The sequence below is a fragment of the Eurytemora carolleeae genome, unplaced genomic scaffold (assembly GCF_000591075.1).
Source record: "Eurytemora carolleeae unplaced genomic scaffold, Eaff_2.0 scaffold155, whole genome shotgun sequence".
In the NCBI taxonomy this organism is placed as follows: Eukaryota; Metazoa; Arthropoda; class Copepoda; order Calanoida; family Temoridae; genus Eurytemora; species Eurytemora carolleeae.
Genome location: NW_019396666.1, coordinates 178,964 through 193,828, shown reverse-complemented (window position 1 = coordinate 193,828; position 14,865 = coordinate 178,964). Strand labels below are relative to the sequence as shown.

The following is a 14,865-nucleotide window of genomic DNA, read 5'->3' as shown; positions in this document are numbered from 1 at the left end:
AACAGAAAACATTTTTTTTTTTTAAAAAAGAATCATGTCCCTAATTAGATAAAAGTATTGAAATACAGAGATACCCAAAACATATGAGAATATAAGACGACCATACACACTGTACACTGTACAGGTTATTATCAAAAGCCTTAAAGTTTAGTAATGTCTACTTATTTACTATTCTCTTATATTCTATTCTCTTTGGCTGCAGACCAAAAATAATTCTTGAATTCTTAGACTGCCATCAAGTTGACAAATTTTGGGTCAACCTTGAAGTCAGATTTTAATAAAGAATTTTAAAAAAATCTGTAACAAATTTAAAATATAAAATCAAAGCTGATTTAATGAATCTGAGAATTAGCTGAAGTATACAGCTTAAACCAGCGTGCAAGGTAACTGGTTCAAAGTTTTCTCGCTATTCAGTAATTTTTTTATCACCTCACGTGTTTTTATATTGCGTTTTAAAAGTAATTTTCAAAATTATCATCGACTTTTGGTTGAAATCTTGCAACATTCGGATCACTGTGACATGTTCGTTATCATAAGTTTAGTTTAATCTATATGCCATTGAATAAAAAATTACGGAGGCTCAAATCTCAATCTTCGCGTTTGAAACACCGCAAGTAAAAGGAATGAATTACTTTTAGTATTTTCTTGGCTCTTGAAGCTGGATGACCCGATCGAAAAATCTGAATTGAACATTAGTCTTTCAATTTCAACACTTTTGATGCTTTGACCGTGTAGTAAAGCATCCAAAGTGTAATTTGAAAGCATCATAATCAACATTTGAAAGCATCATAAGCAAGGAGCAATCAAATTTGATGCCTTAATCACTTTTTTTAAAGAAAATATTAACTTCCCAGTCAAATTATGACTTCATAAGCTAAGAATTAGGAAGCATTGTTTTTCCCTGTGCTTTTCAGATGGATTTAACTCCACAAACATTTCCTCATTGGTTTTAAAACAAGAAGAAAGAAATTCTTAATATTTCAGGTCAAAAATCATTTTTGATGCTTTTCAGAAAAAACTGAGAAGGGCAATTTTTGGCAAGAGTCAAACTCTTATACAAAATTGAACGAGAAAAATGAGACTTAGAAATGATTGTGACTTATAATTTGAGACTTAGAAAGTGTCTTAGACATGATTAGGTCTATTGAGTTTGTCTTCAAATGGTGACTTATATCTTGAAATGACATTTTTGATGTTTCCCTATAGGTTAAAGATATTTTAGAGATTTCCGCAGCTTGGGTTATGTTAGGTTACACAAAGCATCACAAATTACATGTGAAAGCATCATAATTGTCCTAATTGATAAAAAATAGACTGCAAGGAAAAATATTAAACGAAATTAAGAAGCAGAAGGTAGGTGAGGGGGGAGGGATAAGTAACCCCTTTCCCGGCCCTACTGCCTGATGAGTATTTACCCTATACACACTAATCACATTTGCATACTTCATAACTAGGCAGTAAGGCAACTAGTCAGTAAGGCAACTAGGCATTCTCAGGCATAATCAGGCCAATTCATTTACATAGACTACTTTCTTTCTCTCTTCTTAAATACTTTCCACATATGTTGCTCTATACAGTAAACCATTTGCTAGTTTAACAACACACACTTACCCTCCCTACCTTCCCCTCCTATATATTTAAACATGTACACTAAAAATAATACATTAAATGATAGGATCCTAATACAGATATACATCCCTATATATTTAAACATATAAACTTAATTTAATTAAACCTTCTAAATGGAGCACATATCTAAACCTTTATTGACATCCCTATATATTTAAACATATAAACTAAAAATAATACACAGAATGATAGGATCCTAATACAGATATACATCCCTATATATTTAAACATATACACTAAAAATAATACACAGAATGATAGGATCTTAATACAGATATACAGACCTATATATTTAAACATATACACTAAAAATAATACACAGAATGATAGGATCCTAATACAGATATACATCCCTATATATTTAAACATATACACTAAAAATAATACACAGAATGATAGGATCTTAATACAGATATACAGACCTATATATTTAAACATATAAACTAAAAATAATACACTAAATGATAGGATCCGAATACAGAATACAGACCTACATATTTAAACATATACATCAAACTGAATTTAGTTAAATCTTCTAAAAGGAGCACATATCTGAACCTTTAATGACATCCCTATATAGTTAAACATATAAACTAAAAATAATACACAGAATGATAGGATCCTAATACAGATATACATCCCTTTATATTTAAACATATACACTAAAAATAATACACTAAATGATAGGATCCTAATACAGATATACAGACCTATATATTTAGATATATACACTAAAAATAATACACTAAATGATAGGATCCTAATACAGATATAGAGACCTATATATTTAAACATATACATGACACTGAATTTAATTAAACCTTCTAAAAGGAGCACTTATCTAACCTTTAATGACAATACCAACTATATATTCACTTATTAAAATAAAGGATAAAACTACTTTTTATACAATGGAGACATATATTTAAACCTTAAATGACCTTTATATAAAATAAGACCTAAATATTAAGGGTGTGAAATTTTTCTAAAACAATTTACAGAAGCAAAAAAGTATTCTACTAGGAATACTAAGACATATTTATAAAATGCATATTTCACATATATTACAAATGGCTGTCTCAACTGGGGTTAATGGTAAAAAAATGTGAAAAAAATCACTAGTATAAGTGAAAATCAAAATGTTGAAAAAACTTATTAAATTGGGTATCTTTGAAACCAGGTGAAATTTCCGAATTCATATCAATTTTCAGAATTAAAAAATATTGAAATTTGACCGAGTCAACAACAAAACCTCTCTTATTTTGAGTACTTAAAGAAATATGTATATTGGAGAAAAACTGTTTTTGACCATACTTGCCAAATTTCACTTCTGTAAATTGTTTTAAACTCCGTTTTAAGTCGGTTTCATGGATATAAACCTAAACATACTTATAATTCACTATATAAATATAAAGGTGTCTATTAAAGAACTAAAAAATTGCCACACATCTTAATTTCTAATATAATACCTTCGCAATCTGATGGTTTGAACCTTATACTTATCAAACTAAGACTATTTGAGCAAAGACATCGTGTTTTAAAGATATTATATGGAGAAAACTTAATTTTGAGGCAAGTAATTAGTTCCTTTCTCAGGTTTCCTAAACTAGCTGTATATAAGTGGTTTCTTATATAATTATGTAAATCCCAAGATTTAATGTTGTGACATGATCCCTCGCTTTCTTCTTGTCATAGGATACAGAGTATACAATTAGACACAAATAGACCGCTTTTTATCCTTACATTCATAAACTGTTTATCATTCTTATATTCTGCATTAATTATAGACTTCCAGTCTACAAACTAGTTATTAGTAAATAGGGTAGGATCAGGTACAGGAACAGGTACAGGAGCAGGTACAGGTACAGGTACAGGTACAGGTACAGGTACAGGTACAGGTACAGGTACANNCCCATATATATATATATATATATATATATATATATATATGTTTCCTCTGGCCGACAAAAGGGCTGGATCGAATAGGCTGAATTTTTTTTTGTGGACATTCATAGGTAGCTTGGAGGTGTCCTAAAAAATCGAAATTTTTTTTTCAAAATTTTTTTCAAAATTTTTTTTCAATTTTTTTTTTCACGGGCAACGCCGGGTCCTTCAGTTGGTTTTGAATAAGACTTCATAGAAGAATATTTTTCCTTTCCTAAGTACAGTACAGGGTTACTCACAAATAATGAGACTTCAAGGACGACTGTACAGAATTTCTTAAATCAGTTTGGAAATTCAGGCCTTCTTGTAGTTGTCATCTTGTTTCTTTCTTAAAAAAATTAACAAGTTTATTTGTAAAAGACCAATTTTCATAAACGAAGACCCAATTCAACTTATTTAAATAAGTTTATAATGTCATTAAAAGTATCTACCTTTATTGGTAACCCTGTATATTTCAAGAATTTTTCTAGTTCTATAAATCAAATAAACTTTGTCATTATACAAGACAGGATGCAGTCAACTATACTTATACCAGACATTTCTCATCGAGAAGGTTCTATGTCTATAATTATATAAAAACTATATATTTATAGCATTTACATTTGTGCAACCTTAATATGAAAAAGGTATCATTTCATCCTAAACTGTTTAGGTGTTATTCAAAGTCTAAAATCTATCTGATAAATCCGCAAATTTAGGATTAGAACTCGCGCATTCTTTAGATATTGCAAAAGGGTACTGCACAGTGCACAGTGCACAGTGCACAAGAACTTTTCGGTCAGGTGAGGGCCGGGTTAAAAATTTTACTTCTTGGAATCTTTTAAAACTTTTCTAGATAATTTGGATTATTTGATGATTTTTATACATTATAATTGGGAAGCAGAACCAGTTTATCAGGATTAAAAGGACTGTTGCTGTCATTTCCGTTTAAACAAAGAGGGGCATGTGCGATTTACAACGGTACCCTCCTAAACCTTCTGATAACAAATTGGGAAAATATCGTCGATTTTTCAGCTTAAACAGTGCTTAGTTCTGATAGTTTAATATATAAGTCTGTTCACAAAAAAAACCTCACAATTGAAAATAATCCACTTTCAAAGATATACAATAAACTATGACATCTTGATCAGACAAAGCTTTTTAAGGGTACCATTGTAAATGAGACATGTCTCTCTATAAATTGAAATTACATTTACAGTCCCTTTAATGCAGTAAAGTGAGGTGGTTTTAGTTCCTAGAAGGGATCTAACGTTATTCCTTAGTTTACGATACTGTTCCATGTTGCGTTAATGTCACTCAACCTTTCATCTGATCTTTATCAAGCATCTCGTATATACCCCTCCCTTCCCCTCTATTTATCTGTGAAGGTAGAGGAAGAGAAGGGAAGAGAGGGAATGAAGTTCAGCAGTATATGCTGTATATTGAGAATAGAAGAAAAATGTCAAGTGTCGAATGTATATGAATGGGTTTGAATACCTATATTTATATTCCACTGATTAGGAGACAGAGATTTCTAAAATCATACAGATAGAAGGCATGACATAGATGAAAAAAATTCTTTAAAATATCCAAAAAAAATGTATTTAAAAATATCTCTGTTCCGCAAATAATCTTATTTTAGTATCTTTATGTTTTTTTAATCTTATTTAGTGCAGGCTAGTGGTAAGTTAGTTTTGTGGATGTAATCAAACATGTTTTGTGTTTCAATATTTGTATGATGAATTGTCAGTTTAAAATCTTTATATTTTAAATCAAATTATCAAAATATTTTTTAGTGTAAACAAAGAGATATCCATTACAAATTCATCTGACCAACTCCCCCCCCCCCCAGTGCACTGCCTTGCATAGCCTGCCCTTTTTAAACCCTACAATCATGTTTTTAGGGACCGCCACAGGCATCGGTTCATTCAATTACGAACTGTGTTTTTTTTTCAGGACTATAGTCGGCTTTGTTTCAGAATTGCCCAACTATATACTCGTAGATTTTAGAATTGAAAACTCATTAAATCCGTTTAAAATGGAAGAAAATTCGCAATATTAAAGGGGAAAGCATTGCGTGTGGTCGTCAAATAAAAGGATTTACATATTTACATAAATTATAATAGTATCAAATAAGTAAGGCAAAATCTTGAAATATCTATGTTCATTAACTAAAACCATTATGGAGGGACTGTGTGCGTAATTTCAAGTCACTTTCCAAGCAAAAAGATGGTAATGACCGTTATAACAGTAACCATAAAAGCTTTGTCTGATCAAGTATGAATTAGATATCCATTTGTTTCTTTATGTCTATTTTTATTTGTGGCTTCTTCATCATTGCATGAAGGGTCACTTAAAATTACGCTTACAGTCTCTTTAACATATTTCTTGAATCAAAAGTTTTAGTTTTTACTAAATATAAATATTCGATCAAAGTGTTTTCGAAAATATCAGTGGTCAAAGTTAGAACCGTGGTTGATCATATATAGATGCATCTTTTATTCATATCTTAGCAACCTGATGGTGTAAACTCATGACATTTTGAACTTAAACTTTTTCATCTAAAAGAACTTATCGTTTGAAATATCGAAGGTCCACGACATCAAGTTTCAAAGATTTAGGGTTAGAAAATTAAAATTTTTGACAAAAATTCAATTCCCTTCCCGTTTATGTTTTAAACTGCTTACATCAATACATTTTTTCATGCTAAATGATAGTTAAAAACTACAGCAAGTCGTGTTTAAATTATGGCTGAAAATTGTATGGAACACAGACAGAGGAAATAAATGAAATTCAGTCTTTCCCACAAACACTGATCCCTACATCTTTGCAACCCAATGTTGAAGACCTTAAATATTCCAAACTATGAACTCTGCTATACTAAATTATCTAAGTTTGAGACATCAAAGGTTTACTCTCTCATGTTCCTACGAAAATTTCTTATATTATTTCTTGAAATTTAAAAAACTTCAGTTTTGAATCATTTTGAAGCTCTTTTTAGGTCACGTAAAATGTTGATAATCCCTTTAATTAAATTTCTTTTTGATTTTGCTTAAACTTAATCCCTTACTCTCCCCCCCCCCCAAAAAAAAAAAATGTTTTACAGAAAAGTGGCTTTTCTCTCGTAAAGAAAAACTTCATGCAAGCACTTAAAAATGTTCTTTACTCTTTCTCTCTTTGCATCTCTAAATTGAAAATCTTATTCCATCTCTTTCAAGAAAAAAAATCAAGACAAAAACTAATGTACACTTTAATAAAAAACATGTTTCTTCTATAATTCTTATCCAAAATCAATATTTTTTTCTATTTTTTTTTGTATAAAAAATTATTTTCAGTTCTAAAGTTCTAACCTTTAATTTTTTAATGAAAAAATCTAATATCCTAAAAAAATAATTCAATCGAGTTGGATACAGTACAAAATTTATTTTTATATTACAAATTTGACAATACTATCACAGATTAGAAATATCACAGATTCAAATCTCAGATGTGAGACACAATTCTTTTCTCTGAATCCTGGTACATACTAGGGAACTTGCATGTACTATAGTAGTGAGTATCCGGATACTCCGGAACGGAGAACTCCAGTCTGTTCATTAAACCTGGCTCCGATACACTCACAACCTCTCCAGTCTTAAGCAGGAGTTGGAGAGTTGGATCTATAAAGTTAGGATCAATAACTCCAGCAACAAGGAAGATTAGTTTCTGAGCTCCTCCACTCAAGGTCTGGAGAAGACCTGCTTTCAGATCAAGCCGAGCCCATTCGGTTTGTAAATAGTTCTGGGACAACACGATAATGATCTTCTTAGAGGCATTGGACACTTTATGGACGGAGTCGGAAAGGAGATGGTTGGATGCCAGGTCTCGATGATGCAAACAGATCCTGTAGTTATTCTCCAGGTCCCTGGGGAGCACCTGGTTGAGGATGGGTCCGTCTAGAGGAGAGTAACTGATGTACGCGTCAAAAAGTTTTCCATCTTCTGACTGCTGAGAGGGTTCCGGAGATTCAATCATTCTCTCACTGGACTTGGATCTGACCCAGATTCTGATTGAATGCCTGAACCCAAAAACAATGAATGTTAAGATGACAATCATTGAAAAACTGGCGAGAACTGCAATCATCAGCGGCATATAATTTTCCAAACCTTGTTCTTGCTTCTGGTTCTTGGCCACTACAGAGCTCATATCACAGGGTAGATCAGAGTCAGCAGTTAGCAGAACGTTTTCCAGCTCAGGGTCATTGGATATACAGGTGAGGAGATCGGAGTCGGACACCTTGGTGGTGGAGAGTTTCAACCAGGATTGGAACTTGTGCATGAATTCACAATCACAGTTCCAAAGGTTCTCCGCCAGGCGGACACTGACCAGGTAGGGGTTGAACGCCAGCTGCCAAACTGGGAAATCAATGATAGAGTTCCCCTGAAGGTAGAGAACCTCTAAACTCTTTAAGGATTTGAAGGTTGCATCATGGATAGAAGATATTTGATTATCATTGAGATACAGTTCACGGAGATAAGAGAGACCGGAGAACTCAAATCCTTCCAGAGTTTGGAGTTTGTTGTTTTCCAGATGGAGAGAGGTGAGGGTTTGCAAACCATTAAAAGTAAGGTTTTTAATCTTCTCAATGTTTGAATTATTGAGATGAAGAGATTTGAGATTCTTTCTTCCAATAAAAGTATGACTCCGGAGAATATCCAACTTGTTTCCATCCAGGAATATCTCTGTAGCATCCATAGGTATATTATCAGGTAGAGCCGAGAACTCTCCACTTGAACATTGAATAATATTCTTAGTCCAGGAGTTATCATGGAAACATGAACATCCATCAGGACAAGTCATCTCACAGTCACAGGAGTCAAACTGACAACATTGACACAAGGAGAAACAGTGGGTTTCATAGGAACAAAGAAACTGATCATTCCTGGCTTCAACCAGAGGAATAAAGGACTGTTCTCCAGTATAAACCAACCTACAGTAGATACTCTCAAGGTCGGAGATAAGTGGAAAGTTCTCCAAGGAATCCCCAGTGTTGATTGTCTTGAACCACTGCATCTTACAGTCACAGATAATTGGGTTTCCTCCCAGGAGAAACACGGTTTCCTTGAGGTTGAGAGGAGAGAGAAGGATGGAAGGTTCCTCTACACGCTGTAATTTATTCACAGATAAATCCACCTTGAGCAAATTCTGCTTGTCGAAGAATGTATACTGAGAAATATCACTGATCTTATTATCATTGAGCAGAATGGTTTCAAGATTGTTTGGAAGATTTGAACTTGAGATCTGCTCGATCTTGTTGAATCCAGCATCAAGGAAGGTTAAGGAAGAGTTCTCAATGTTGAAGTAGTTTCCGAGATGAAAAATCTGATTGTGGGAGATATCCAACCAGTGCAGTGTACTAGGAACCAGGGTGTAGTCAAATTCTTGGATTTCATTGTTCGACACATTAAGCCAGATCAGCTGGGGCAGCTTAGTGAAGATTCCATCAATCTCTTTCAAATAGTTTCCATCCAGCCTGATGGCTCTCAGAGCAGAGTTCAGATCCAGGGCTCCGGGTTCCATTCTCTGCAGACGGTTGTTGGATAAATCCAGGACCTGGAGAGATTCAAGTGTGGAGAAGAATCCCAAGGGAATGTTGGAAAGGAGGTTATCATGCATCTGGAGGCGCCAGAGAGAGCTCAGACTTTTTACACTCTCAGGGTTGAGGACTGAGATAGAGTTCCTGCTCAGGTCTAGGGTTTGAAGTTTACTCAGGTTTTGAATACTCTCCGGCAGGGCAGATAAACTATTTTCACTGAGATCCAGGATTAAGAGTTCTGAATTGTTCCTGAACGCTGAAGGATGAATGGAGGAGATATGGTTTCCACTTAAACTCAACTGATTGAGAGCAGATAGACCGCTGAAGTTGTGGGGTTCAATATTTTTCAGTTGATTATCTGACAGGTCCAAATTAACGAGGTTGATCAGAGGAGCGGGGAAATTAATCTCAGACAGCTTGTTACCGCACAGTTTTAAACTCTGAAGATTAACTAATGGGACCATAAACTCATAAGGAATATATTGGATCTGGTTGTGGCAGATATCAAGATGGAGAAGGTTTGGCAGATCTTGGGACAGGTTAGCAGACAGGGTTGATGCAAGAAGGATATTGCCCGCAAGGTTCAGAGTTTCCAATTCAAAGTTCCCACTGAATAGACCGGAGGGAAGGGAAGAGAGGGAGTTGTTTGCCAAGTGAACCTCCCTCAGGGGAAGAGATTGAAAGAGTTGAGATGGAAGATGACTGATCTGATTGTTTGACATGTCTAGAACCTGAAGAGAAGGAGAGAAAACATCACTGACGAGGAACCTGATATAGTTGGTGTTAAGGTTGAGGATGTTCAAGGAGGAGAGGGAGAAGATACTCTTAGTCTCCAGTCCTGTCAATTCATTGTGTGCTGCGTCCAGTGTGTGAAGGTTGGGTAGGCAGCCCCGGGCTCCGGCCAGGGTGTCAATGCCCAGGTCAAATGCAGAACCAATCTCATTATAAGAAATATTGAGTATATTCAGTTTCTCCAGGTGGCACAGCTCATCAGAGGGAAGTTTCCGGAGAGAGTTCAAGCTCAGATCTAGACTCTGTAAGTTCTTAAGCCCGGAGAAAGCTCCAACCTCGACCTCCAGAGGAGATTCATTTCCTGTTTTCAAACTCAGGGTCTGAAGACTAACTAGGCCGTAGAAAGCATTATTAGGAATGGATCGAAGAGAGCATCCTTCAATGACTAGATGACGAAGATTGGATAAAGGAGAGAATCCTGCAGGTTCAAGTTCTCCAATACCCTGCTCACTACACAACACTGTCAGACTAAGTGTATTGTTTGGAACTACTGAGAAGTCAGTTTTCTCTCGTCTAGAGTTTATTGAGCTGAGCTGACAAACAAGATGTCTACTAGCACTGTAACTACAATCTGAAGGAGGAATACTGGAGGATATAATGTCTACTAAGCTTACTAGAAGCAGAAATAACTTTGCCATGTTTCCGCTCATTGTATGTTTAGTGTTCTTAACTCGATATCATGGTTTAGTGGCACGTCTGTTCTTGAGCACGGTTCAAGTTAAACTGACCATTCTGGTGTGAGTAAACTAGCATACCATGTTACCGGGGCGCTCAGTAAATTTGCGCATGCGCCGTTTGGTCCTCGGTGCCGGGTTATTTGGGTCCTGTCAAACCATCAGAAATCACGAAACCTCTTAAAAAGATGATCCTGAATGGTCCATTCAGGAACAATCTCGCAAACTGAGAAAATTCTTAATATACACGTAAATCATAATTGCTTTTCGGCCAGGGTATAAAAAGAGTAATTTCAGTCAGATACAATAATCATAGGGTGGCTGCAAACTGAAATTTTATCATAAAGTTTATTTGATAACAAAATAAAAAGTAAATCCCCAAAAATTTAGATTAACTATCTTTTTTTGTACTTCAAGTCATTAGAAAGACATGCAAATGTTGACAATAATGATTTTTATCTGTGACATAAAAATGTCCGATGTCTTGGAAAAAATTGTGATCCAACGAAAACTAGAAACTTTAATTGTATTCTTATTTTTAAAAAGAAAGATTTATGGAGCTTTAAAGTTTTTGAAGTACTTTAATGATTTTTTTATCTTTCATCTTAGCGCAATGCAACCTACGAAAATCAGAAAATTTATTATCTATTTTCTAGTAAAGTTTCTTTTTTATATTTGGATTTAAACTTCTGAGCTCTAAAACTTTGCGTAGATTTTAAAAAATGTATAAAAAAGAAATTGATAATCCGGATTTTTGACTATTTCGTATAAAATAAAACTTATATTAACAAACATGGTCCCTGCTTTAAAAACAAAACATTTTTCTTAAAAAAATAATATCATTGTCTTAGAAAATAAGGAACTATAAGTGCTTGCTTAAAATTTTAATTATCCAATCCTTATTTCTTTGAAACCTGATATAGGGATTAGAAAATTAGAGTTCCTATGTAAAATTACATTAATTCATGTTTAAAAATAAAACATTGACAATCTATCTTAATGTTCCTAAAATTAAACAGAAATTAGAAAGCTAATAAATAAGCAATTTTGATTTATTTGATAAATTACTCCAAGGCATCAATTAAAACCAACTGCGCCTAAAATTTGGACAGAAATTAGAAAGCTAATAGAGTGAGGTATTGGTTCATACACATACATTTTTTAAAAGGCATTTCAAACAATTACAAAAATAAACATTGACAAAGTAAATTTTTATTGTCTGCTTTTTCGATTAAGAATGATTTGGTAAATCATCCAATAAAAAATGGAAAATCTGCAAAATATCTTCTTATTATCTTTTAAAAATACTAATGCAGGGGGATTTGCCATTTTTGTTGCGCGCACATGCCCCGTAAAATTCCAAAACAGAGAGAGGGGGAATGAATTTTGTAGATCCAGAAATTAGTATTTATTTAGGGTTAGGTTAGGTTATGAAACTTTCTGGGTCGAGCGCTGCGGCTAGGACCCCACCAGCTGCCAGTCTCTACGCAGGCATCCAACAGATATTATTTTTATGGATCAACAAAATTCAACCCCCCTCTCATTGTTTTGGAATTTTACAGGGCATACGCGCGCAACATAAAATGGCAAATGCCTAATGAAGACTGACACAGGAAATGGTAAAATTTTTATACTAAAACGGGTCCTGCAAACCTACACGTAGTACAAATATGTTCTCACATTTACAAACATGTGAATTCCTTTACAAACTATAAATCAAATAAATATTAAATATTAATGCTTTTTCGTATGATTTACTTTTGAATTATTAAATATAATGCCAGGACGCGTGGAAGTCAGACTAAATGTATAATATATAAAAAAACATATATATTTTTTAAAAGCTAAAAACATGAGCCTTTTCCACAAACTTTTTAAATCCCTATTTCTGTACAACCCAATGTCAAAACATGGTTCTGTTCGATCAAATAATCCAAATTTGAAATATCTACACCAACAGGTTAAAAGAAAAAAAGGATTAGAACATGTGAGAATCAATTTTTTTTCCTGTAAACATTAATTGATAAAGAGGAAAACCTGATTTATAACCTAAAAATAGGGGAATATTAATAGAAATTTAAAAAGTATTGCGAATCATTGAAAGGATAGAAGGATGGGAGGATAGAATTATTGTTAAAAAATATTATCCACATTAATAATTTCCCTTAAAATGGGGTTATAAGTTGGGGTAGTGTTTAGAAACCTAAAATTGCATTGCTAAATATTTGCGATTAAATCGACCATTAAAATATTTTATAGCATGGGGGTCCAATTCTGCATAGCATATTATACTCCTAACCAATGCAAGGGTGGCTAATAATACGAACTGTCGTTGCAAAAATTTTCTGCAGGGGACAAATTTACAGTAGTAAACTGCACACTCGTATTGTTATTTAATAATAGCAAAACATAAACTCTTAGTTTTATAGGTTTTTATCAGAATCTCTTCCATACACCACAACACAGCTAGGGTTATCAGTATCTCTTCCATACACCACAACACAGCTAGGGTTAGAAGCAAAAAGGAAAACTTTCGCGGAAAATGCAAAAATTTCGCGAAACAATTCGGAATTTTAAAAAATGCTAAATTTGTGCAAAAATTCACCATACAGCCTCAACACCTAAAATTTTTGCGAAAATATTTTCGTGAAATGCTAAATTTTCAGATCAGATCAAATTCAGCAAATAATCAACGAATCTGAAAACAAAGATATCCCAGAGAAAGCTAATTCTCATGTTGGTTAAAAATAAAAATATTGATTACTAAATTATAATTGGAAAGAACCAAAGTGATGATTAGCTTTCTCTGGGATATCTTCGTTTTCAGGTTAGTTGTGTATTAGAATATGATCTGTTTAAAATCTACTAGTACAGTACATATATGAATTTTCTTATGAATTTGACACAGTTTTATATCAATTTCTCGAGACAAAAACATCAGATATAACTTTAATTGGTCGCGATCAAGAGTGATTAGCTTTCAGCCTATACCCCCTTTCATTTTTCCTTTACAGTCCCTCTAAGGTGTCTTATCTATAATTCATAGCTTTATTAAAGTCATAAAGCCGGAACAATTGTTTAGTCTTTCTTTGTACAGAACTCTTTAGCTTTGGATATCGTGAAGGAGAGATTCATGAAAAATTAATTCCAAATAACCTTCAGAAAATGGTTTAGACATAATTAACTTTTATAATTTGGGTAATTCCTATATGATAAACCTAAAACGAACGGGTGCAGGAGATGGAATTTTATTTTCTGAAAGAAAATAATAATTTAAACTAAAGTTATGTTAATATTGATAAATGGGCACTGCAAGGATTTTAAAAAAAATATTTAAAAAAAGATTAAATTAAAAAACCTCTGTTACGCCTTAAATTTGCAGGGTGGTGGGACGACTCTTCAATTTTCCCAAGGGAATGGCCAACCACAGTTGTTTTGTGTTCTAAAAACCAGCTAAGCTAACAATTTTTTTAAATTAATCCACCTCTACCATTTTTGTAAAGTAAACGGATTTTCAATAAAAAAACATGAGTTGTAGCATGCAGGGTTTCCTCTTATCGTAGCATGCAGGGTTTCCTCTTAAAAATAAAAATAAAAACATAACTTGGAGTTATTTTTCATTGTATCATAAAAGTGTGCATATAATTTTTTAAATGGTCTGAGAAATGAATGTTTTCCATCTTATATAAAAACACTAATTTATATCATTAATTCATTTATAATTTAAGCTGCAACTGGACCAGTCTGTAAAGTGTAAACTTATCAATTGAGGAAGAACAATGATGGTAGCAACACGTGTATTCTTGTTTCTTGCATTATTTGTTGGGGCTAGGGCAGGTTTACCCCCACCTAGTCGAGGTGTGGTGGAGAGATATGATCCAAGATGGAACACCTCAGTACAAGGAGATTTCCCTATTTTTACATTTCCTGAGCGTAAGAATTTCTTATCAGCCTGTCGAGAGAAATGTTATTTAACTGTAAATTGTGGAGCAGTGGTAATGAAGAATAATACCTGCACAGTAGTTCCTGAAGCAGATGCAGAGAACACAAAACCTGAAGTTGGATCAACCTTCTACAGAAGGATTCCAGAGAAGGATTTCTGGAAGAATAATATTATCAAGAATAAATACACAACTATTCCACCATTGCCGAGTACAAAACCCCCACCACCAACTACAACAAAAACTACAAATACAACTACAACAACAACAACAACAACAACAACAACTACAACTGTGACTACAACTGTTATTTCGGGAGGGGGAGATTGGG

The 14,865-nt window shown here is 33.6% G+C and overlaps 1 protein-coding gene across 1 annotated transcript; it reads right to left on the bottom strand.

Moving 5' to 3' along the window:
* Positions 1-6,965: 6,965 nt before the first annotated feature.
* LOC111707114 (toll-like receptor 6) lies at positions 6,966-10,630 on the bottom strand. The gene has a single exon (XM_023480117.1). The coding sequence runs from the start codon at positions 10,567-10,569 to the stop codon at positions 7,036-7,038; it is 3,534 nt and encodes a 1,177-aa protein (XP_023335885.1). The 5' UTR covers positions 10,570-10,630; the 3' UTR covers positions 6,966-7,035.
* Between the last annotated feature and the right edge of the window lie 4,235 nt (positions 10,631-14,865).

Bases quoted from the DNA above. Each gene is read 5' to 3' on its own strand.
- LOC111707114 (XM_023480117.1), bottom strand. From the start codon at position 10,569: ATGAGCGGAAACATGGCAAAGTTATTTCTGCTTCTAGTAAGCTTAGTA.